Genomic DNA, 22,054 nt, shown 5'->3' on the forward strand with positions numbered 1-22,054 from the left:
TGTTTTGTTCTATTTTATTTTTGTATCCTATCCTATCCTATCCTATCCTATCCTATCCTATCCTATCCTATCCTATCCTATCCTATCCATCCCATCCCAACCCATCCCATCCCATCCCAATTCCTATTCCTAATCCATTCTTATACTAGCAAGTATCAGAACTTCCTCAGGAGCTTTAGAGGCCATTTCAGTGATCCCATTCAGAGGATCACAGCCAGTGGCAATGTTTGGAAACTTCACTATGCCAGGGCTTTTCAACCTTTTCACCCATTGTACCACTTTAGGATATGGCAACATCTGAGTACCACCAGTCGCCTAGCAAGGTGTCAAAAACTTGATGACAAAAAAAAAGGAAAAAAAGTGATAAAGTACAGGTAGTCCTCGACTTACAACAGTTCTCTTAGTGACTGAAGTTACAATGGCACTGAAAAAAGTGCCCCCCAAGCCACAGCCGAGCAAGAAGCCTACCCGCCTGCCCGGTGGCGCTCTTTCTCCTGTCCGAGGTTTTCATTGTGAGCATTTCTGTTGAGGATTGGCAGTGGGGGTGGGGTGGGGTGGGATGTTTGGTTTTTATTTCCCCCCCCCCATCTGCTGGGTGGTTGCAGCAGGTTTTGGTCACTTCACATGACCCTGGGACACTGTGCCCATCATAAATATGAATCATTTGCCAATCATCTGAATGTAAATCACAAGACCCTGGAGATGCTGCAACATTCCAGCTGATCAGCGCTTCTTCTGGGCTCAGAAGTGCCAGGATCAGCGCCGAGCTCCAGCTGGATCCTGGCGCTGATCCTGGCACTTCCGCTGAGCCCTGACAGCCCTGCAGCTCCAGCCGTCTCTCGCTCAGGCTTGTGTGGTGCTGCCACTGGTTCAGCTCCTTCCCCTCCCCCGCTACCACTTTTCTAGGATGGTCACGTACCACCTGCCAGGTGCCAATGTACCACAGGTGGTACCCTTACCACTGGTTGAAAAGCCCTGCACTATAGTGCATCACACAACAATGTGGTGCCTTCTTACTTGTACTCTGCATGTTGGTGGGGTGGTCTGTGCTGCCATCTGAACCTCTGTGAATGTGATGTGTTAGTGGAATCTGGTTCCCCTCATTCTTCTTGACTTGATGGGATCCACTAAGTTGAGAGAAGTACTGACTTTTCCAAATGGATCCTGGCTGGATTAGTAGGTGAGCTACAAATAAGACCTGTGTCTGTTCCTAGATGTGGCTCCCTTCCTCTTGTCACATTATATTCTCCAATTTCTGACGAGCAGTGGTCAGATTTTCCTTTCCAAGACACAAATCCTCTTTTTGCCCTGGATGAAGTCTACTTTTGCTAAGCCAGATTGGAGAGGGGGCAGGAGGGTGAAGGGCCCCCCGGGGCTGACGGGCTCCTGTAGACCCCCAGCCCATCTGAGGCCTTTTTCTCTTCTGCAGCTCAGCCCCCCTTCACTATGTGCTTCCGGGTGAAGTTCTACCCCACCGACCCAGCCGCTCTAAAAGAGGAGATCACCAGGTAAGAGGGCTGGCCACAGGAAAAGCTGCTGGGGGGGCAGGGGGGCAGGAGAGCCTGAGAGCATCAGAGGCCCTTGGCTCCGCTTGTTGCTCTGATGCCTCAGCGAGGAAGGAGAGGAAGGAGGCAGCAAGGACACCTGAAGGGAAAGGAAAGTGGGTGTTTCCCTTTGGGGACCTGCTTTGCCAGGGAGGGCTGCGTTCTGCTTCGGAGCCTCCTGCTGGAAACAACTGGAGGAGGAGATCCATTAGAACTTTGGGACAGATTAGGTTGCCCATCTCCCCCTTTCTACTAGGTATTGTGGTGGGGCTGTCTTCTCAAGGGCTGCTGAGATGCCTTCAAAGCCAGGAGCAGTGGATCTTCCATTTTCACAGCTGTCATCTAGCTGCACTTGGTCCATCCCTTGGTGGCATCCCTGTAGGATATGCCCATTGCAGGTTTTTCCTCGCTCCTCACCTCCCCCTTGGATCAGGACTTGGGCAGCCTTCAACCCAACCGCCCCAGGGGTTACAGTGTTGTTCAGAGGAGCAGAGTTTAGCCGTACATCTGAAAGGGCTGCCTGAGGCATCGAGCTCAGAAGAGGAACAGAGGCGTGGAAAGGCTCTCCTCCAGACTGGCTCCCCGGCGGGCATTGGGCGTGTGTGTCAGAAACGACCTTGCCCAGGCATTTTTGAAGGGAGCCCTCTTCGGACCCATCTGGGAGAGGGAAGCCTGGCGAGGAAGGGGCCCGGAAGAGGAAGAGGCCCGGAAGGGATTTGGGAAGGCCCCGAGTGGCTTCTGTGGACGGTGCAGGAAGGAAGGCACTCATGGCTCTCGCTCTGGTTCCCCTGACAGGTATCTCGTCTTCTTGCAGATCAAACGAGATCTGTATCACGGGCGTCTCCTGTGCAAGACCTCCGACGCTGCTCTGCTGGCCGCCTACATCCTCCAAGGTAGGGAGGGGTTCAGAGGGAGGCCTTTGGGAGGGAGGGAGCTGGGGGCCCCACCAAGGCCTTCTTGCAAGCTGCCCCCCCAGCAACACAGTTAAGCCGGTCTGCCTTTAAGCCCTTTTGCCCCCAGGCAGGAGCTCTTCGTGGCCTTTTACAAAGGACTGGCAAATGAGACGTGGTCTTGGGGTTTCACTTGCACCCCGACCCATTTTCTTCTCGGGGAAAATAGTTTAAGGAAGAGAAGAGCGCATCTCTGCCTTTTTCTGGCAATCCTCCTGGGGTGGAAAGGGGTCCTGCAAATAAACATCAGGCATTGCAGCCAATCAGCTTCCTGGAGAATCTGTTTGGTTAAGCGGATATTTCCAAAACAACAGTCCCAGATCCCCTTTGCTTACGTTTGCCAAAGTCAATAATTATTGGTTGTTTCTGTTCTTTCTTTCAGCTGAAATTGGTGACTATGATCCTGGAAAACACCCAGAGGGATACAGTTCCAAGTTCCAGTTTTTCCCCAAACACTCTGAAAAATTGGAGAGGAAAATTGCTGAGATCCATAAGATTGAGCTCAGGTGACTCTCTTAGTAGCTGCTCCTTCGTTTGTCTCCTACATTGTGCAAAGGCGGTTCCTGAAGTCTCCTGTAGCGAGTCTTGCGCTGAGTCGGGAGTTGCGATCTCTGATTCAGCTATCCAGCTCAGCACTGCTAGGGGGGAATTTGAGTGACCTTCGAACCCTGATTCAAGGCAGGGGAAATGTGTGCCTGGAGCTGCTCAGGAAGAGATTTTTTTTGACCCTGATGGCCTTGGTCATTTGGCAGAGCAGAGGAGATGAGGCCTGATTGCCCAGTACTTGACCACAAGGGTGAAACTACCCTGCAAGTGGATCAACCCTGCTTTGTGGTCAGCTAATGGGACCGGCCTTCCCAGCAACCGGGATGGTTGGTTTTAAAGCTGCACCCGAAAGACGTGGTCACCCTGTTTGCTTCCAGCTCCTCAGAGGACTGTTTCTCTGTTTGGTGGCCTGGTGGACGCCTTCCAAAGCAAAATATGATTTAGTAGCCCCAACTATTTTTCCTGGCTCCAGGCCATCCCTGGAACGAGGAGGAGTTAAGAACCAAGGTTTTCTCTACCTCCGCAAGACTTCTGGGGTCAGGCCAGGAGACGCTCTAACTAATAAAAGGCAGGGCCGCTATGAATCGCCTCAGGGCATTGCTTGATCCAGGGAAGGAGAACACAGAACAGGGCAAGATCCGTGGAAGGGTGGAAGTGTCTCTGGAGTGGGGAGAAGCCGGCTAAGGAGAACCCCTGGCTTGTGTGCAGATGAAATGGTCCCTTTGAAACACAAATGGCCTGGTCCAGCAGATGCAAATTCAGCCAGATGGCAATTTAATCCCATATAATTCCAATATTACATTGCAGTTGGGACTGAAAATCTAGGCATTAGTTTGCAACAATTCAGCCAAGCTGAGCCTGAAGACCTCTTTAAGTTTTACCCCATTTGGCAGGTGGGATTCTGGCTCCCTGGCCCGGCTGGGCAAAATTGCTCTCCCAGTTTGCTCACAGTTCAAGCAGATGCGAGAGGATTGGGACGTCTCTCTTCTCCTCCCCGTCTTCCTTCTCTCTGCTGCGTTGTTATCTGTAGTGTTATATTACTGGGCAAGAAGATTGCCTCTCACGTGATTCAAGAGGCATCTAAGAAATGACATATTAAATCCTCGTTAAACACTTCTGGCTACTTACTGCATTAGCATTTTGTCAGAATATTTAAGGCCGCCTTTCACCCTGACAGTTCTCTGGCTGGGCTAGGAAAGCAGGACCAATTAATAATGCAAAATGAAACCCATCAATAATACCAAATTAGGCACACAAGGATGGCATCAGCATAAAACAGTCAGCTGCCTCCTCCTGCCTGGGCCGCTGGGCTGCTTCCCTGGGCCCGGAGGGCGGAGCCTCCCTCTGCAGGTGCCTCGCCTGAGCACACCCTTGTGCAGCTGTGGCTTTCGGAGGCAACCAGGCTCGGGGCCTGCAGCTGGTTTTCTAGGGCTTCAGGTGGGGCTTGGAGCTCCTGGTGCCACGGGACGGCTGCACTCCCCCCCTCTTCTTCTCTTCCAGTGGGCAGACCCCCGCAATGGCAGAGCTGAACTTTCTCAGGAAAGCGCAGACCCTGGAGACGTATGGCGTGGACCCACATCCCTGCAAGGTACACAGTGCTGTCCCCGTCCTCTGCCTGCCTGCAGCCGCCTGCCTTCTTCCGCACCCAGGTCCCACACAAGCAGCAGTGGCTGCCCTTGCCGGCTGTGGCATTGGCCACAAAATCCTCCTCCTGGGAGAGGCTGGATTCCCCCGTGGAAGACAGGCAGCCCCTGACCTGAGTCCTCCTCTCTACACCACCATTCCCCCCCTCCCCCGGGCACACCTTGGTCCTTTTGGTTTTGTAGGGCTCCCCCGTTGAACCGGACTTAAATTGCTGATTGACGGCAATCTGCTCAGATCTGGAAGCAAAACTGCCGCCTCCCCCTTTGTCAGAAATGAACAGAGAGAAATGGACACAGCTGCCTTTAACTGCTAACATGACTCAAAACATCCGAAAGGAAATTCTGCAGCAAAAGCAGTTCAAGAAGGATCTGCAGCAGAAAGATATTTGTCAGATCAGCTGGATTGACTCTTGCGGTGTCTTTAATATTTAAGGCAGTGCCTAGAAGGACAACCTGCACACTGGCGATGTGAGGCTTCCTTGAGTGCCACATGGCATCTCCCAGCTCGGAGAGCTGTCTGTTTGGCACGCCTAGAGCGTGGCCCGCAAACAGCCCAGCTTTCCCAGTGGGATTCCTGCCTGCTGGACCATTCTTTTGCATGGCAAGTGACAGTTTCCTTGCCGGGAAATAAGCCAGGCCACACTTGGAAACAAAATAAGAGTTTAAGAACTCTGTGATGAGAGAAAGCCTGAGCAAAACCCTTCCTTCCCACAATGGAGACCTTCTGTGGCAGTGAGACCTCATCCTGGGCCTTAATTGTTGTTGTCTTTGGCATTGTCTTCATTTGCTCCAATTTACTTAAACATATAATTTATGCAAGAGAAACAACCCTAATTTAAGGCTGGTGAGCGCTGATTACTTGAGACTCAGACTTCGGCAGGATCCAGCTGCGAAAGTGCTGGGCAGCACTTTCTCTCTCTTTCTCTCTCTCTGTCTTTCTCTCTTTCTCTCTCTCTCTCTCTCTGTCTTTCTTTCTCTGTTTCTTTCTTTCTCTTTTTCTTTCTTTCTCTCTCTTTCTATCTCTCTCTCTTTCTCTCTTTCTCTTTTTTCTCTCTCTGTCTCTTTCTCTCTTTCTCTCTCTCTCTTTTTCTATTTTTCTCTCTTTCTCTCTCTCTCTCTCTTTCTCTCTCTTTCTTCCCATACTTTGCCTTCCATCCAGCAGCTGGCAGGGAGCAAACCGCTCAACCCAATTATGGCAGAGATCTGAGCAGTTACCAAGGACAAGTCCTCAGGCTGCTTGCCTTGTGCTCCAAATTAATTATGAAGTTTATTTATTTACTTATTTACTAAATTTATTTGCCACCCATCTTGCCACAAAGTGAGCTTACAAGGTCAGAAGCAATAAAATTACACACACACTGCACACACACAGACACACACACAGTAACAATTCAGTTACACATTCTGGTAATCAGTTGGGGAGGGAGGGAACAAGTGTGCAGGACTGAGGTGGGATCTGCTATTAGCCCATCAACCACCTCCAGTGTGATGCTCCCCATTGGAGCCCCAAAGGTTTTCCAGCCTTTACGGAAGGTCAGGAGTGGGAAGCAGATCTCACCTGGGGGGGGGGGCAGATGCTCCAAAGGGCAGCAGCCAAGGCAGAGAAGGCTCTCCTCGACCCGCCAGCCAGGATTTCTTGACTGGGGGGGCTCGTAGCATGCCGCCCCTGCCGGTGCAGGCGGCGTGGGCCCATCCCATTGGGAAGAGATGGCTCCTCAGGTAACTGGACCTGTCCCATCCAGGGCTTAAAGGTAATGGCCACCTTGAAGTGCACCTGGAAGCAAACTGGCAGCCAGCGCAGCTGGCAGAACAGCAGGCAACATGGGCCATGCTAGGGGCCCCAAAGGCTGCCCGCACTGCCACTCTCTCTGCCAGCTGCAGCTTCCAGAGGCTCTTCAAGGGTTTGTGGGGTTCAGCATGAGCGGAGTGGGGCTCCTAGAGCCGTCAGGGCTTCATTCCCATCCCTTTATCTGCCAGCAGAAGGGAACTGGTTTGCTGCTTCCTTTCTTCAACTTCTTACTGCCCAGGATCTCTGAGTGGTCTCCTGCCCAACCCAAGATGATTTTTTACTCCATTTTGTTTTCAGGCCCTCCCTGGAATGCCAGGCATTCCCGCAGCAGGCGGTGCCAGCCCAGAATGCCACCTCTTTGGCTTCCAGGGCCCACTTCAGGTAGCAGCGTCTCCTGCAGAATAATGAATAAAGGGGGGTGTACAGAAAAAGCATCAAAACATAAAAGAATATATAACAGTCAAAATGTTAGAGTTACCATTTTAGAAAATTTAAGAAGTTTAAAAATTTTTAAGGAGGCAAGAATAATTGAGCTCCATAAAATTAGAGTGAAAGGGAGGGCTCCCGTGGCACTAACCAGCCCCACAACTGCCTGCCCCCTTGCAGCAACGGATGCGCTTGCCCAGCAGCAGAGGGAGCACGGAGCCCTCTGGCCCCCGCACAGGGCAGGGGCCCTGGGTGGCCCCCTGGCTCCCTGTCGACACCAAATGGTGTCGGCCTGGGAGGAAGGAGATGAACCAGCACAAAACTGGGCAACCCGCTCCCAGCTCCCTCAGTTGGCCCAAGAGGATATCCCGGTTGATAGTACGGAAAGTTTCCAAGAGGTCAAGAAGAGCAAGGATGGATGTACCACCTCCGTCCCACTGCTGCTAAAAACCCATTCACCAGTGCAGTTTTGGTCCCAGATCCGGGCCTGAAACCTGATTGAAAGGGGTCCAGATCATCCATTTCCTCCAGGATCCTCTGGAGTTGCAACGCCACAAGCTTCTCAGTCACCTCCCCTAAAAAGGTGGAGACTGAACAAAAGTTGTTCCAGCAATGGCTTCTTGAGTGGGAGGCACAGCAGCCCCTCTTTCAAAGGAGCTGGGAAACCCACCCACCCCTCCAAGGATGAATTGCCCACCACTTGGGCTCACCCGTATCTCACCTCCTGGGCGGCCTTGACCAGCCAAGAGGGGCCCAGATCTAACTCGCAAGGGGTGGCACTTGCATTCCGCAGGATCCTGTCCACTTCCTCAGGTCAACAGGTTCAAACCATTGCCAGATAACTGGGAAAGTCTGCTCCCTGAGCATCTCCACAGGAATTGCACCACACCAGGAGTCCACCTGGGAACGAATCCAAGCATCCAGATGCCGGGAAAATCCCTCCATGTGGCTCTGTAGAGGGATCTCTGAGTCAGTCTTTCCAAGGAGGGTCTGAGTGGGTGACCCTAAAGAGGGCTGCTGGTGGCTTTCTGTGGATGCCCTAAGAACTGAGAAGTAGTGGCCCTTTGGCACCCCTAAGAACTGAGAAGTAGTGGCCCTTTGGCACCACGGGATAAACGTTAGTAGTGGAGTTCATTCTTCATTGTCTTCTAGCGGTGGTCTAGGCGTCTTTTCAACTCCGACAACTCCTCCATGAACCGTGTGGAGTAACGGGAGTGATGGGCCACGAGAGACCACACAGACACGATCCCATTGAGGGCCCCAGCAGATTCCCTGTTCCAGGCAGCTGCCAGGGCCTCTGCGGGACCAAGTGGCAGATCGGTAGGATTTCCTCCAGCTCTCTTTGAAACCCTGTTGTGGGGTGAGCCAATCAAATGGATCCAGCCCCCCTGCGGAGGGGTTATAGCTCAGGCTATATTATTAGGAATTTATTTTAATTTAGGTATGTTATAAAATATAGATTTTATGCATAAATGTACCCAAATATCAGATATGGTATCAGGCCATCAGTTGGATCCCAGTCTAAGAATGGTTCCCAGTTCAAGCTGGGCAGTGGGAACAACCCTGAGAAATGGAAGGAAGGGCAGCAGCCAAGGCAACGCTCAGAGAAAAGAAATTGGGGTCCAGGGCAGAAAGGCAATTTGAGAAAGTATCTCAAAAGATAAGGGGGGAGGGGAACATATTCAGGCTTTCAGGATGCTGTCACTAAACTTACGGAAAAGTAACATTTGCCTGTGTGACTTGGTCTCCCTGTCTGTTCTACCTTGAAAGGTTGACAGTCAGTCCCTCTTTTCTGGGACCACGTGTGGCTGCATATGTGCAGCTACGCGTGTTGGTCCTGCCCGTGAATAAACCAGCCCAGGTGACTTGAAGAAGAGGGCTGCGATGCCTCCAGGCAGGGCGTGCAAGAGGCCCCTTCGGGTCAGAGGCCCGGAGACAGCCAAATGCTGGAAGGGCTCCCAGAAGCTTGGGGACGCTGCTCCCCCCAAGGGGGAGGGAAGCGATGTCCAGGGCTCAAGAGCTGCGGAGCCTTGGTGTTCATCCAGCTCAGAATCCTGGTGGCCGAAGAGGCTGGCCAGCTCCCCCTAGCGCTGAGTTTGTCTTCAGCCGTGGCATCGCTCGGTGAGCAGCTGCTGGTGTGTTGCAGGATGTGTCCGGAAATGCTGCTTTTCTGGCCTTCACCCCTTTCGGATTTGTGGTCCTGCAGGGAAACAAGCGGGTGCACTTCATCAAATGGTGAGTTCTGCGCCAAAACCCTGTTCCTACACTTACATAGGAGGAAGGGAGGCTTCCCCAAATACAGTGACATCATCAGCCCCCCTTCAGCCCCTCCCACGTCTGTCTGTGGCCTCTGCCAGAGTGGCAGCCTCTCCCCCAAGACCAGGTCTACATAGCCAGGGTCTTTGGGGCTTGATCTTGCCAGACTCCCTCCCCTCCCCTCTCCCTCGCCCTCCAGAGAAGACTTCATTATTTCCTTGTCATTTTTTTTTTTGAAGAAGTGGTTTGCAAAATTAAATGGTACAGAAAAGTAAAAAAGTATGTAGAAAAGTGGAAAAGATATAAAAAGAAAGATAGGAAAGAAACAAAGCACAGACAAAGGTGAACATTATAGATTCAAAAAGAAAGAAAGAAAGAAAAAGAAAGAGAAAGAAAGAGAAAAAGAAAGAAAGAAAGAGAAAGAAAGAAAAAGAAAGAAAAAGAAAGAAAGAAAGAAAGAAAGAAAGAAAGAAAGAAAGAAAGAAAGAAAGAAAGAATATTTAAAGAATTGACTTCTGATTGTCTTTGCAGTACTTACAGAGATAGATGGTCTTGTCTGGATGCCCTCCCAAATTATATGATCCAGTTCCCTTCTTCCCATATAAAGCCAGTCTTAATAAAGCCCCGTTCATTTCCATACATTTTCAGCAAAAAGTCCATAAAGGGCTTCTAGCCTTTGGGAAAAGTAAGTGTTACCCTTCCCTAATCAAACAAATAAATTTTGCCATTTCTGCGTTTCTCCATCTTTACAATCTCTTCTTCCATTATGAGTATTTCTGTCCTTTCCCCATCTTTGTGCACATAATAGCCTCACTGCAGTTATCGTATATAAAACCAATCTTCCCCGAGTCTGTTCTAGCCAGCTGTCTGTCAGTCCTAATGAGGAAAATTCTGGTTTTTCCACTAAATATTAATTTTTTTAAAATTGTCTGCATTTTGTATTTGTATCATTCACACACACACACACGCTTTTTCACAAGTTCGTATGGTAAACATCTCCTTTCATACTCTTCACATTTGTTGTTTGTTTTGTTTTGTTTTATTAAATTTTTATACCGCCCTTCTCCCAAAGGACTCAGGGCGGTGAACAGGGCATATAATAAAAATACAAAACTACAAAAGTTAAAATAGAATTAAATTAATGCCCAAGATAAAACAATAAAATATACAAATATTTAAAACCCAAATTAACTCCCCATCAGGCCAGGCCAGCTTGTTCAAATAGGTGGGTCTTTAACCCGCGCCGGAAGGAGCGGAGATCCGGTGCCATCCGGAGCTCCACCGGCAGTTGATTCCACAAAGCCGGGGCGCCCACAGAGAAGGCCCTCCCCCTGGGGGCCACCAGCCGGCATTCTCTGACCGGAGGCACCCTGAGGAGGCCCTCTCTGTGGGAACGCACAGGGCGGAGGGGAGTTGACGCCGGCAGCAGGTGGTCCCCGAGGTATTCCGGACCCATGCCATGTAGGGACTTAAAAACCATCACTAAGACCTTGAACCTCACCCGGAAGACAACTGGTAACCAATGCAGCTCGCGGAGCAAAGGTGTAACATGGGAGTACCGGGAAACTCCCAAGACAACTCTCGCGGCCGCATTCTGTATCAGTTGGAGCCTCCGAGTGGTCTTCAAGGGAAGCCCCATGTAGAGAGCATTACAGTAGTCTAGGCGAGAGGTCACGAGCGCATGAGTGACCGTACACAGGGCATCCCGGTCCAGATAGGGCCGCAACTGGCGCACCAGGTGAACCTGGGCGAAAGCCCCCCTAGTCACAGCTGCTACGTGATCTTCCAGGGTAAGTCGTGAATCCAGGGTAAGTCGTGAATTTCCGTTAACTACTGTTGGCTACCTTTATACATCACAGATAATCTCTGCCTCTGTTAACTTAAGTCTATCGTGGCTGATTTGGCCGAAACTATGGTTGAGTCTGTATGGTGTGAGATGAAGGAGTTCTCCTTGTGTCTTCTGACTGCTAGTTGGTGTTCATGGAAACTCCTTCATGTAGCAACACAATGGACAGATTCAGCCACAGTTGCAACTGGAAAACTCTAGTCATCCTAAATCCAAGTTAAATCCAAAACTGTCAGGGAAGTCCTGGAAGCATTCAGAGAAATCAGTTATCAACAGGCACAGAGAAATGAACAATATTTATGCACCATTGAAAAGAGTCAATAAAAAACCCTAAGAAGGAAGCCAAGTGGCCATCCATTCTCTCGGCACAACCATCTCTCTATACTTTCTTGGTCTTGATTACTCACTTTTGTATTCCTTTAACTCTTCTGGGTTTTGCTATGCTCTCTCCATTCTTTCTGGATTCTTTTTTTAAAGTTTTTATATTTATTTAAAAATAAAATAAAATAAAAAATAAAATAATATATAATAAAATATAAAATATATTTTATATTTTATATATAAAATAAAAAAATAGAAATAAAAAATTAGGGGAAGGAAAAAGGGGAAAAAGAGAAGTACAAGGGAAAAAAAGAAAAGGCGTTGATTTCTGAGTCTATTTTAAAAGGTAAAGGTTCCCCCGCACGTACGTGCTAGTCGTTTCCAACTCATCTCCGTTTCAAAGCCGAAGAGCCAGCGCTTGTCCAAGGACGTCTCCGTGGTCATGTGGCCGGCATGACTAGACGCTGTTCTGAACCAGCCCTCTTCCGGCCTTGTAGTAAGGCAAACCCCTATTCAAACAGAAGAGACTGGAGAGCGTCCAAGGCTGAAAAGCGTCTGCCAAGATTTATTAGTCAATTAACAGAACAAGAAACAAAAACACTGGAACTTGAATCCTCAAGCGGAAGGGTTGCTTTCAGCAACCAGCCCCTCCCCAAACACTCCTTTTATTTAGAGTTCAGGGCGTGGTCTCCCTGTGCCTCCTCCCAAGGAGTCCCACAGCCTTTCTTTGTTTGTTCCTGCTCGACTGCCTCCTGCGTCGGGCGTCCTTGAACAGGGCCAGCTGTGGGTCATCATTCTCCGCACTATCGGGCTCACGCAGCTGAGAAGAGGTCCCCGGCTGAGGGCTCTGCAAAGCCTCCAAGCCATCATCAGCCGGTTCGTCTTCCACACCCTCCTCCTCCCCCTCATCTGAGTCATCCGATACATCTGAACCGGCTGCCGGACCCACCGGCTGGCCCTGAGTCATAACAGACGCCAAAGGCGCACGGAACGCTGTTACCTTCCCACCGGAGTGGTCCCTATTTTTCTACTTGCGTTTTTACGTGCTTTTGAACTGCTAGGTTGGCAGAAGCTGGGATGAGTAAGAGGCGCTCGCTCTGTTACGTGGCACTCGGGATTCCACCCTCCAAACTGCCGACCTTCTGATCGACAAGCTCAGCATCCTAACCCACTAAGCCACTGCGTCCCTTGAGTCTATTTAGCACAACACAAAATAAAAACACTCTAGCCTCAACTTTTTGCTTTTACAAATTAGTATATAACTAGCCGTTTCTAATGACTAGTAATGACAAATCTATCTAATCGACAAAACCAAAGTCAAAATTTGGTGGTTTTTTTATCACAAGCATAAAATCCAGAAGTGATATCCAAGTGAAAAAAAGTACTTCAATATATTTTCCTCTTTGAATAAAACGATCAATTTAACCATTCTTGCTTTATCTTCCTTGCTATGGAAATAGTGTGTATTTTTACTTGCACCTAGAAATCTTTGTGAACTATCACCATTTTTATTAGGAAGATTCACAATATTTCACACTCCCAACTAATGTAATCTCATCACAACTATTCCTTATTCATGCATCCATGATAAGGTTCAATGATACCTTTTTCTCAGAATTCAGTCAGCCCCCTCCCACTTAACGAACTGATCCCCCTGTTGTTTTTGCATTCACTCTTACTGGCTTTGCCTTTGTAAAGGGCACAATTGGACAGTCACAAATGCAGGCTTTATCCATTAAACAAGTTGAACGTAAGTAAACTACATCAACATTTTAAGGTTCTTCTAGTTACACCATCTACACCTGCAGCCTTACCCCTTTTCAATGTTCTGCCAGTATTTCTTGCTTCTTGTTCATAATGTTTCTTGAATGCTAATATTAGCATTACAGTGCTAATACCGTGTTTCCCCGAAAATAAGACCCTGTGTTATAATTTGTTTTGCCTCCAAAAGAGGCACCAGATAGGGGATGTCTTACCTGCTTACTTTAGGACTGCTGCAGCCAGGCCTCCCATGCCCCAACACCTGTTGCACCACTGCCTGACTTCTTGTGCGGCCACTTGTGGCTGCTCACAGCAGGACGCCATGTGGTGTGTCGCACTGGTGCCGCCACTCGCAGCAGGCCACATGTCTCATCGTGCCGGTGCCACCGCAGCCCAGCACAATGAGCCACGTGCTGTCCTGCTGCAAGCAGCGGAACTGGCATGAAGCGTCATGCGGCGTCTTGCTGTGAGCGGCCTCAAGTGGCCACAGAAGAACTCGGGCAGCGGCACAGCAGGTGTTGGGATGTGGGAAGCCTGGCTGCAGCGGTCCTAATTTAAGCGGGTATGGGGCATATGGGGCAGCTCCACCATCACCCTAGCTTGATTTTTATGTGTGCGCCTCACCCCAAAACGAGCTTATTTGGGGGATAGGGCTTATATTAGGCGCACGTGTAAAAATCATGCTAGGGCTTATTTTTGGAATAGGTCTTTTTTTCAGGGAAACACAGTATTACAGCAACATGTTCTTTATATCACTAACCATCCCCATACAAATCTCTTAAAATACTCCTTGCAGAATCCTATCAACTCAGTTGCACACCAAATCATTTTAGCAGTTTTACTTTTGATTCTTTAAGAGCAACGTGCAATCTATCTTTGCTTCTTTTATGATGTTCTTTGCAACTGAGCACACTAAGATACATCCCCATTGGTCTTCATCTGCTCCTCAGACAGTGTAGAACACTTTACTAGAAAAAGAAATGGCAGACTGGTATCAGCCTTTGCCAGTTTATTCCAAAGGCAGCCTCTGCTTCTGCGATCAAAAGCTGGCCCTTAAATCGATAGAAGGGGCAGAAAGCTAATCTCCCTTGGAGGTGGAGATGTGGAATGCTTCTGTCTCCTAGGTCAACCTCAGATCCTTCAGTACGTGATTTCCATCCGTCCTCCCAATTTTAAGGGGGGGAAAGTGCCTTGTGATACCAAAGGGATCTTGTGTCTTCCTTCCTGACGGGATGCTTCAAGTCTCTGCCTTGCTCTGGGCCAACAGAGAAGGCTGGCAGGCTGTGAAACCCAGGCTGGGTTCTGGAAAGTGAGAAATTCTGGAGAATTCTTTGTGCAGGTGCAGACCCAGACTGAGAGACTGTGAAACCCAACAAGCCACTCCCTGTGTGTGTAGACAAGAGTCAGCCCTGGACTGGGAGCCTAGCAGGCAGTGGGGAGTTCTAAATCTCTGGCCTCACGCGACAGTCCGGCTTCCGTGTCTTTTTAGCCAGAGAAAAGTTCCCACGGCCACAAAAAAGGAAGCATAATTTTCCCAGGTTTGTAGGTGCAGGATGAATAGACAGGAAAAGCTGCCCTCTTCAGGGTGTGCAAAGTCTCTTCTGGGAAAAAGCTGGACTTCCTGCCCTTGATCAGGAGGCTGGCAAGACCTGAAATGGCTGGCAGGCTAAGAAGGGGGCGGTTGGACCGGGCTTTTTGCTCCTGGGAAATGGCACACGAGCCATCTGCCCGTTGCTGCAACCAGTGGGCATCCAAGCGAGATCCAAGGTAGCCCACAGACTCTGAAAGAACTGACTTTCTGAAAGAAGGGATCAAAGGTTTTAAACTGAAATCTGAACTAGGCTTCCTCCATTAGAGGGAGGGAAACGGATCTGAGCCACTGGGGAAGGGGCTGCCCTGGGTGGGCCTGTGCTGCTGAGAACAGACGGAGGCCTTGGCTGTGCTTGTGCTGCTTGTGCTGCTCTCATAGGCACTCCTTTTGGCAAGACCCAGCTACCTCTTTCCCTGGGAACAATCTGGCCGTGAACTGGTCCACGTGATGTGTAGTTGGTATCATTTCTCTTGCTTTGTCTGGTAGCCCGTTGTTGATATGCCCTAGTATCCTGTTTGCCCTTTTTACTGCAGCTCCATCCTGAGCTTCATGGATTTTTCTACAATATCCCCTAAACCCCTTTCCTGGTCAGTACACTGCATGACTGTTCCATGTAATTTGTGCCCGCAATATTCAGTTTGTGCCGCCAAATATACCCTTTTGTCCGTTTGTCTGCACTGTCCATGTTCTTGGCACAGCCACCTGAAGATCCCCTCAGCTCTGGACCTGGTTGCCCTACGATTCATCCTCTGCCCGCATCAGCCAAGCGTGGCTCTCTCCATTCGACCTCCTCCTTCAAATCTGCCAGGCTACCAAGTGCTGCTGCCCCTCTTGAGGCCGAGATGCCTTTCACCCCCACCGCTGTTTTCAGCCGGAGCCCCCTGCCCTGAGCCATACGTGTTCAACTTAGATCTGCAACTGCTCTCCTTTTCCAAAAGAAGTTTCATTTAACTTTGTGTTTTGTGCAGTTTAACTTAAAATCTGCCTTTTGCCAGAACCTGTTCCACGCTGTGTGTGGGCCTGTCCTTGTCACGCGATGCCCCAGACTTTGAGGCGGTTTCCTCTTTCACGGAAGTGCTTTTCTTCTGCTTGCAGGAATGAAGTGGCCAAAATGAAATTTGAAGGCAAGACGTTCTATTTATACGTAAGTCAGAAAGAGGTGAGTGCCTTCCAAAGTGATCTGCTTAATGAGACCAAACAAATCCAATGGTGTCTCTGTCTGCAGATCACCCAAGATATCTCAGGAAGTTGTGTGGATCCAGGTTAAACTCTGTATTACCTCGTGAAAGCAACCATCAGACTGGGAATCTGGAATGTTTCCTTGGTTCTAGGCTCCACTGAACCCAGAGAAGCCCAGCCCAGAGCCGACTCGATCAATGGTCTGCTGCTCAAAGGGATGGAGCCACAGTGTGGATAGATCCACCCACTTGGGTTTGTGGAATGCTGAGCATTCCCTCTGGATGGAGAAGAACCTCTCCAGGCCACCTCCAGGACCATCCCAATTGCTGCCCCCTTAGAGCAGCCTCTTCATCCTTGCGAGGAGCATCACAGCCCAGGCACAGAGTCCCGGGACTTGGGAGAAGGGCGGTATATAAAACAAACAAACAAACAAACAAACAAATAAACAAACAAATAAATAAATAAATCCGGACTGGAAGACCTTTGGGATTTGAAGGGCTGCACTTATTGCCAGACAGAGGGAATACTATAACTTATCTTCTTCCCCACCACATTTCAAGATCAATCCTTACCGCCGTCCCCCCGCCCGCAGACACTCTGCACCTCCCTCTTCATTACCCTAAAGACGTGGGGGGAGGAGGCAGAGGAATAAGGAGGAGTTCAGGACAGTGCTGGGTGGGGAGATAAATAAATATTGGGGTCCAGGAAAGACTGCCCAGGTCAGTTACTCAAATGATGCGTTTTTCCAGGCTCTCGCTGTCCAATAGAGCAAGGGTGTCTGCTTTGTCAAAAAGTCAAGATGGTGGCCACCTGCTCTGTTTAAAAACCAGGGTAGAACTTTGATGGCATGATGTAGGAAGGTGAAGATGAAGGGAGCTATGCATTTCCTCTTTAAGGAAAGGGTGGGAGAGTCAGCATCAGAAAAAGGAAAGAAGGCGAGGTTGTCAGAATACAAGCTAACTTGAGGGCTAATCCACATGGAGCCCCATTTCCATCTGTCCTGTTTGCCATCGTTCACTTGGCCAATGTGAAATTTGAGCGGGCCCCGAACAAGGAGTATATATCGGAGGTGGTGACCCTTTGAGAGCTGTATGCAACGAAATTTCATTTTGATGTATGCCGATTGGTGTACATTCAAAGTGACAATAAAGTTATCATCATCAGGATCCCCCAACCCTAACCCTAGGCAGGAGACTAAAATAATTGTTAAATCTAGAATGCCTGGATAACACTTGGAAATGGATCAGGCTCCTCCCTAATTCACTGGACCATAATGAGGAGCAAGAGTGGCAAAGTTCTGTTCTTAGAGGCCAGCTCAAATAAAAGCAGTTTTGGCCACACTGAGTGCGGACTTGGTTTCCTGTTCTGACCTACCAGTGGGTGTGACCCACCATCTCGACTGTAAACAATCTCCTTCTTCTCCTCCTTCTCCCCCAGGCATCCTTGCAACAGAGCTGGATTTAAACCATGTTTCTGTTAGCAATTATATTTTGCATGCTTTCCTTCAAGCAGTATTAAGAACACCTATAAATTAACCATAAGGATTTTTCTGGGATTTTGGCAGGAAAGGAAAATTGTTCTGGCCTATTTTGCTCCGACTCCTGAAGCCTGCAAGCATCTCTGGAAATGTGGGATTGAAAATCAAGCCTTTTATAAGTGAGTAGATGTATGTTCCAGGGTTTCTTTATATCCTTGGGAAGGAATTGTAGCAGCCTTGCCAATGCAGAGCCCAACCGCTCGACCCAAGGAGGCAGTGACGTTTCTTGCAGAAACCTGGTCCAGGATTGGTTTCTCTGCTGCAGCCATATCTTGCTCTGTAAATGGGCACCTAATCTGGTTGGAGATCCCTCTGGCTTCTGCCTGGGAAGTCTTCCCATCTCCCAAAGCACAGAAGCCTGAGAAATTAAAGCGTCTGTGAGAGTTTCTTATGAAGAGCATCTGCTGTCCATAAGTGTCTTGTGTGCATGTCCCAAGTCACCTTTTCTTTTGCATCACATGAATTTCCTTTGGCTCTGTGTGATGCCTGGACCTGTTTGGAAATCTTGTGTTGAGGCAGCCTCCTTCCCCTTATACTAAGGCAAAAGCCATGGGCTGCATTATTTGACAGATTCTCTGGGGTTTTTTAGGGAGAGGCTGAAAAGTGGCCACAATAATTGCTTTGAGGTTGATGCATGTCCTGGAAGAGGCGATAGATATTTCTGCTTTAGTTTTAAGAGCTGGGGCTACATACCAAAGAACAGCTTTTAATTATTCTAAACCAATTTGTACAGATCCACACCAAATATTGTACATGTGCACCAACCAAATCCTGAGTAGTCTTGGAGGCTTGCCAAAATAACACATTAAGATTGCAATTTAATGTGCAGCTTTTCCAGATATTGCTATAGATTCCCAGGTTGGATCATCTCCAATTCTGTTAAGTCAAATCAATCTCAACTGGATCAGTGCTACTGATCAGCTATGAAATGGATTCCCCTGAAAGTAGCTCAGAAGATCTTGTGACTGGCTCCACTAACCAAGGAGATGACCCTTGGCATTCTCTGTGGTCTGTCTTGCGAGGAGGTGGACCCCCAAGTAGAGAAATGATCCTTGGCTCTTTTGGTTGCAAAAGGAATAATTTTATTAGAAGTGAATTGCAGTAAATCAACCCAGAGCTACAGGTTGCACATGAAGTTTCCCCACTTAACTTTCCCTTTCCCATTCCTGTCCCTTATCTCCTTATTGTCCAGTCACATTCAAAAGAATTGTTTTGGAAGCGCTCCCTGCATCCGTGGCCTAGATGGTGAGTGGCTGCATCCCCCTGCCAGGTGTCTGGCTTGGGTCTCGGGAAGGCACGATGAGTTACCCCCTTCGCTGCAGCGCCCTCCCCCAGAGGCTGGCATCTAGCAAAGCAAGGCTGAAGCTCAGGATGGCAGTTTGGGCAGCGGGCAGGGATGACTCAGCCAAGTGGGATAGAGAAAGCCAGAGAAGGGATGCGATGGCACTGAGTCACATAGGAGTTCAGCGTGGGAAGAGAAACAAATTCTGGTTCCACAACTTTTGTTGGTGTAAGAGAGGGAAGGGGAAACACAGCTGGGCTTTAGAGATTCTGCCTCAATCGTGGAGCGTCCTGGCCTATCTTGAAGAGCCGTTTTTAAAATGCCACTTGCATTCCCATGTTTCCTCTGAGGAGTGCTCTTTCCCTCACCAAAACTCAATTTAATATTGGGAGAAAACTCGGTTCTCTTCTATCTTGCTAAGCAGCTCTCAGAAACTACACATGAAAGTTCAAATGGAGGCCCCAAAGCCTGAAATTCAGACTTCTTGAGCTGACTTTTAAAACTGTTCTTAACCTCGTAAGAAACAGCCAGCTGCTCCATCTGACTCACTTTCCATCTCTCTTTAGCAGCCAAAAGCCACTTCTTCCCCTCTCCTGTCAGGCCAAAATCCTCAAAAAGGTAAAGAGGCCAGTCACACACCCCACTTTCCTCCTTTCATCTGTTGAGCTGGGTATGTAGCTCCCAAGGTGACAAAAGTGGCACACACAAAATTAGAAAATAGGTTAATATTAAAATTAGCAGTGATGACCCTGGTAAGGGACACGTGTCTGGGCAAAGTGCAAATCCCCAAGCGGGAGATTTCTTGGCCTGGCCAGTGCAGGCGATGTCCTCCCCCTGTGCCAAGCAGAGGCTTTTGGCAGGAGAAATGGAGGCCTCTTTGGAAAGGCCTCCCTTGCGGCTCTTCCTGCTAGGCAGGTGCCCTGCAGATCAGGCTGTGGGCATCGCAGGTGGAGACCCCCCCCCACTTTAGACAGGGAGCCTTGCAGGAGTCAGGCTGGCTGTACTTTAACCACAACTTCTCGCTGGTTGCATAAAGACAGAGCCACAGCAATGAAGACAGGGAGAAGTGCCATGAATCCTGGCAAGCTCAGATGACACTCTGACCGTGACTGGGAAAAGCTCCCCCGGGCCCCCCCCCCCCAGGCAGGTCTGAGAAGTCACCCACATGTCCACAATGGCCCTTGCGAAAGCCTCAGCTGGCCCCACGTGCGCTTCTGAGCAGCACCGATTTACAGGGGCAGCTCCCATAGAACAGGAGAAACCGCCCTCTGTGCTTCGTGGCCATTAGCAGCACACAAGCCAGTTGCTCCCCCAGGGGCCGATCTCTGAAGGCCAGTTCTCCGAGCCTTTGCTTCATTTTCAGCACAGGGAACTGACAAGCTTCCAAAACAGCCCCCTCCCGTCGCAGCCCTTCAAAAGCCACGCAACTGTTGATCGACCCCTTTTCCCACCTGTGCTTCTTGCTTCAGGTTGGAGAAGTCCAGTCAAGTTCGCACCGTCTCCAGCAGCAACTTATTTTTCAAAGGGAGCCGGTTCCGATACAGGTAAATGAGGACTCCAAGCAGCGTTTGCTGGATCTGTTTTGACTCACGCCTGGTTGTGTGAAGCCTGAGAACTGATTAAGGGAGGTGACAGTGCAAAAGCAGTCTCCTCTGAGTTGAGCTGGACCCATTCAGTCCTGGCATTTCCAAGGTCCCCCTTCCCAACACCACACAGAGCCACCACCATTTGGCTCTTCCAGAACCGGCACGGTTGCCCAGGTGCTCTTGCCAAGCTAGGCACCCAGTCAAAACCTTCCCAGGTATTGTAGACAATCCGCTTATTACCAGGGGTCAAACGATAGCCTTGAGTGACGCTGCAGATCTACTCTGCACGGGATGGAGAAGCACTGCCATGCTCCTGACCTTCAGGACGGGTGGAGTTTGCAAGCAGAATCTCGGGCTGGGCGTTTGCCATGCTTGTCACCTGTTCAGCTCTCCAATCTCTTTCAGCGGCCGAGTTGCCAAAGAAGTGATGGAGTCTAGTGCCAAAATTAAGAGGGAGCCTCCAGAAATACACAGGTAAGGCAGCTGTGGAAGAGTGAAAGGGTCAAGGGCCACCATGAGCAGGAAGAAGACAGGGGTGGTGGGACCCGTGCTGGACCTTCTGCCAGACCCCACCCTTGTGATGGGAAGGCTGCCTCTGCCCTGCGCCCTTCCTTTCGCAGGGCTGGACTGGTTCCCAGCCGGAGCTGCCCCTCCATCCCCCATGGACCCAGGCTCAGCAGCGTTCCCAGGACCAGGAGGAGAGCTGTCCACATCTCCATCATGGAAGGTGAGTTGGCTGCCCAGGTTGCTGATCACAGTTGATATATGTAGTCCTCGTTTAGCAACCACATTTAGGACCAGCAACCTGGTCATTGATCGCTTAAGAGAAACAATTGCTAAGTGAAACCATGATTCTATTTACAATCTTTCTTCAGCTTTCCTTGGCTTTGCAGACATGCAAAGATTGAAAATGTGAGGGTTGGCCGTAAAGTTACTTTTTCATCACTTGTTTTGCGTATGGTTGCTAAACAAGACAGTTGCTAAACAAGGACTACTGTCAGACTGGCCCCAACCTAGGAAAGAACCCTCGACTCTATAGTTGATAGAGAAAAGGTACTTTTGCTGTAGATGTCGAGTGCAGCGTGAGCGCTAAAGAAAAGCTGCATGAAAACCATATATTGAAAGCCATACCCAATGTCCAAAACCCTTCCCCCCTGGGGGGGGAAGCAGTCCAATCAGGTCTTACTCCGATGTTTTGGGAACATGGTGCCTCCGGTGCCACAGCAAATTCCTTTCCCAGGGCTGTTGTCCTGGACTCGATTTCGCACCTCTGCTTCCCGTCAGTGTCCATGCTCCAATTTCCCACAAGATTCTTTCACACCTCCAGCACTCTTTCCCTCCCAAGCGCCCCCCTCCCTCCTGGTTATGGCGGTTGCTAGCAAGCTTCAAAGAAAGCGAAGATAGGCAGCTGACAACTGCAGAACAATCGCCACACACTGCTTCTGGTTCACTGGAGTTCATTTTGTTCTATTGCTCAGATGTCTTTGTTGTAGATTTTAATCAGTTTTGGAACTAGGTATTGGAAAAAGGGCTTGGGAGTTGAGGCTTCAGTTTCACATGCCAAATTGGAATGATCAAAGGCTCTGGGCGAACGTCACCCTTCTTTGCTAGTGTGGAACAGGGAAGTGTATTCTGAAGAGCGATACAGGATATGCAAAGCAAATTCATGGATTGTTCTTTCAGTAGTTTTATAAGGCAGGGTTCAGCATTACCCAAAATTGTGGCAGGGGAATGTCTTTTCATGCATTTGCTGAATATTTTGCCAGCTACCAGAAGAAACGAACCTGTTTATAAATC

The 22,054-nt window shown here is 49.3% G+C and overlaps 1 protein-coding gene across 2 annotated transcripts in view; it reads left to right on the plus strand.

Annotated features, from left to right (window-relative positions):
• Nucleotides 1-22,054, plus strand: part of FRMD5 (FERM domain containing 5) — a gene marked incomplete at both ends in the record, with an annotated part of 99,328 nt that overhangs the window by 70,649 nt on the left and 6,625 nt on the right. For both annotated transcript variants that reach the window (XM_083370936.1, XM_083370937.1), the window contains 10 exons: nucleotides 1,430-1,508; nucleotides 2,340-2,437; nucleotides 2,877-3,000; nucleotides 4,541-4,628; nucleotides 9,045-9,133; nucleotides 15,769-15,832; nucleotides 17,417-17,508; nucleotides 20,141-20,215; nucleotides 20,663-20,731; nucleotides 20,878-20,984. In XM_083370936.1, coding sequence (XP_083227062.1) covers nucleotides 1,430-1,508; nucleotides 2,340-2,437; nucleotides 2,877-3,000; nucleotides 4,541-4,628; nucleotides 9,045-9,133; nucleotides 15,769-15,832; nucleotides 17,417-17,508; nucleotides 20,141-20,215; nucleotides 20,663-20,731; nucleotides 20,878-20,984 — 885 coding nt within the window. The remainder of the gene's footprint in view (nucleotides 1-1,429; nucleotides 1,509-2,339; nucleotides 2,438-2,876; nucleotides 3,001-4,540; nucleotides 4,629-9,044; nucleotides 9,134-15,768; nucleotides 15,833-17,416; nucleotides 17,509-20,140; nucleotides 20,216-20,662; nucleotides 20,732-20,877; nucleotides 20,985-22,054) is intronic.

Source organism: Vipera ursinii, assembly GCF_947247035.1.
Source record: "Vipera ursinii genome assembly, chromosome: 11".
Lineage (NCBI taxonomy): Eukaryota > Metazoa > Chordata > Lepidosauria > Squamata > Viperidae > Vipera > Vipera ursinii.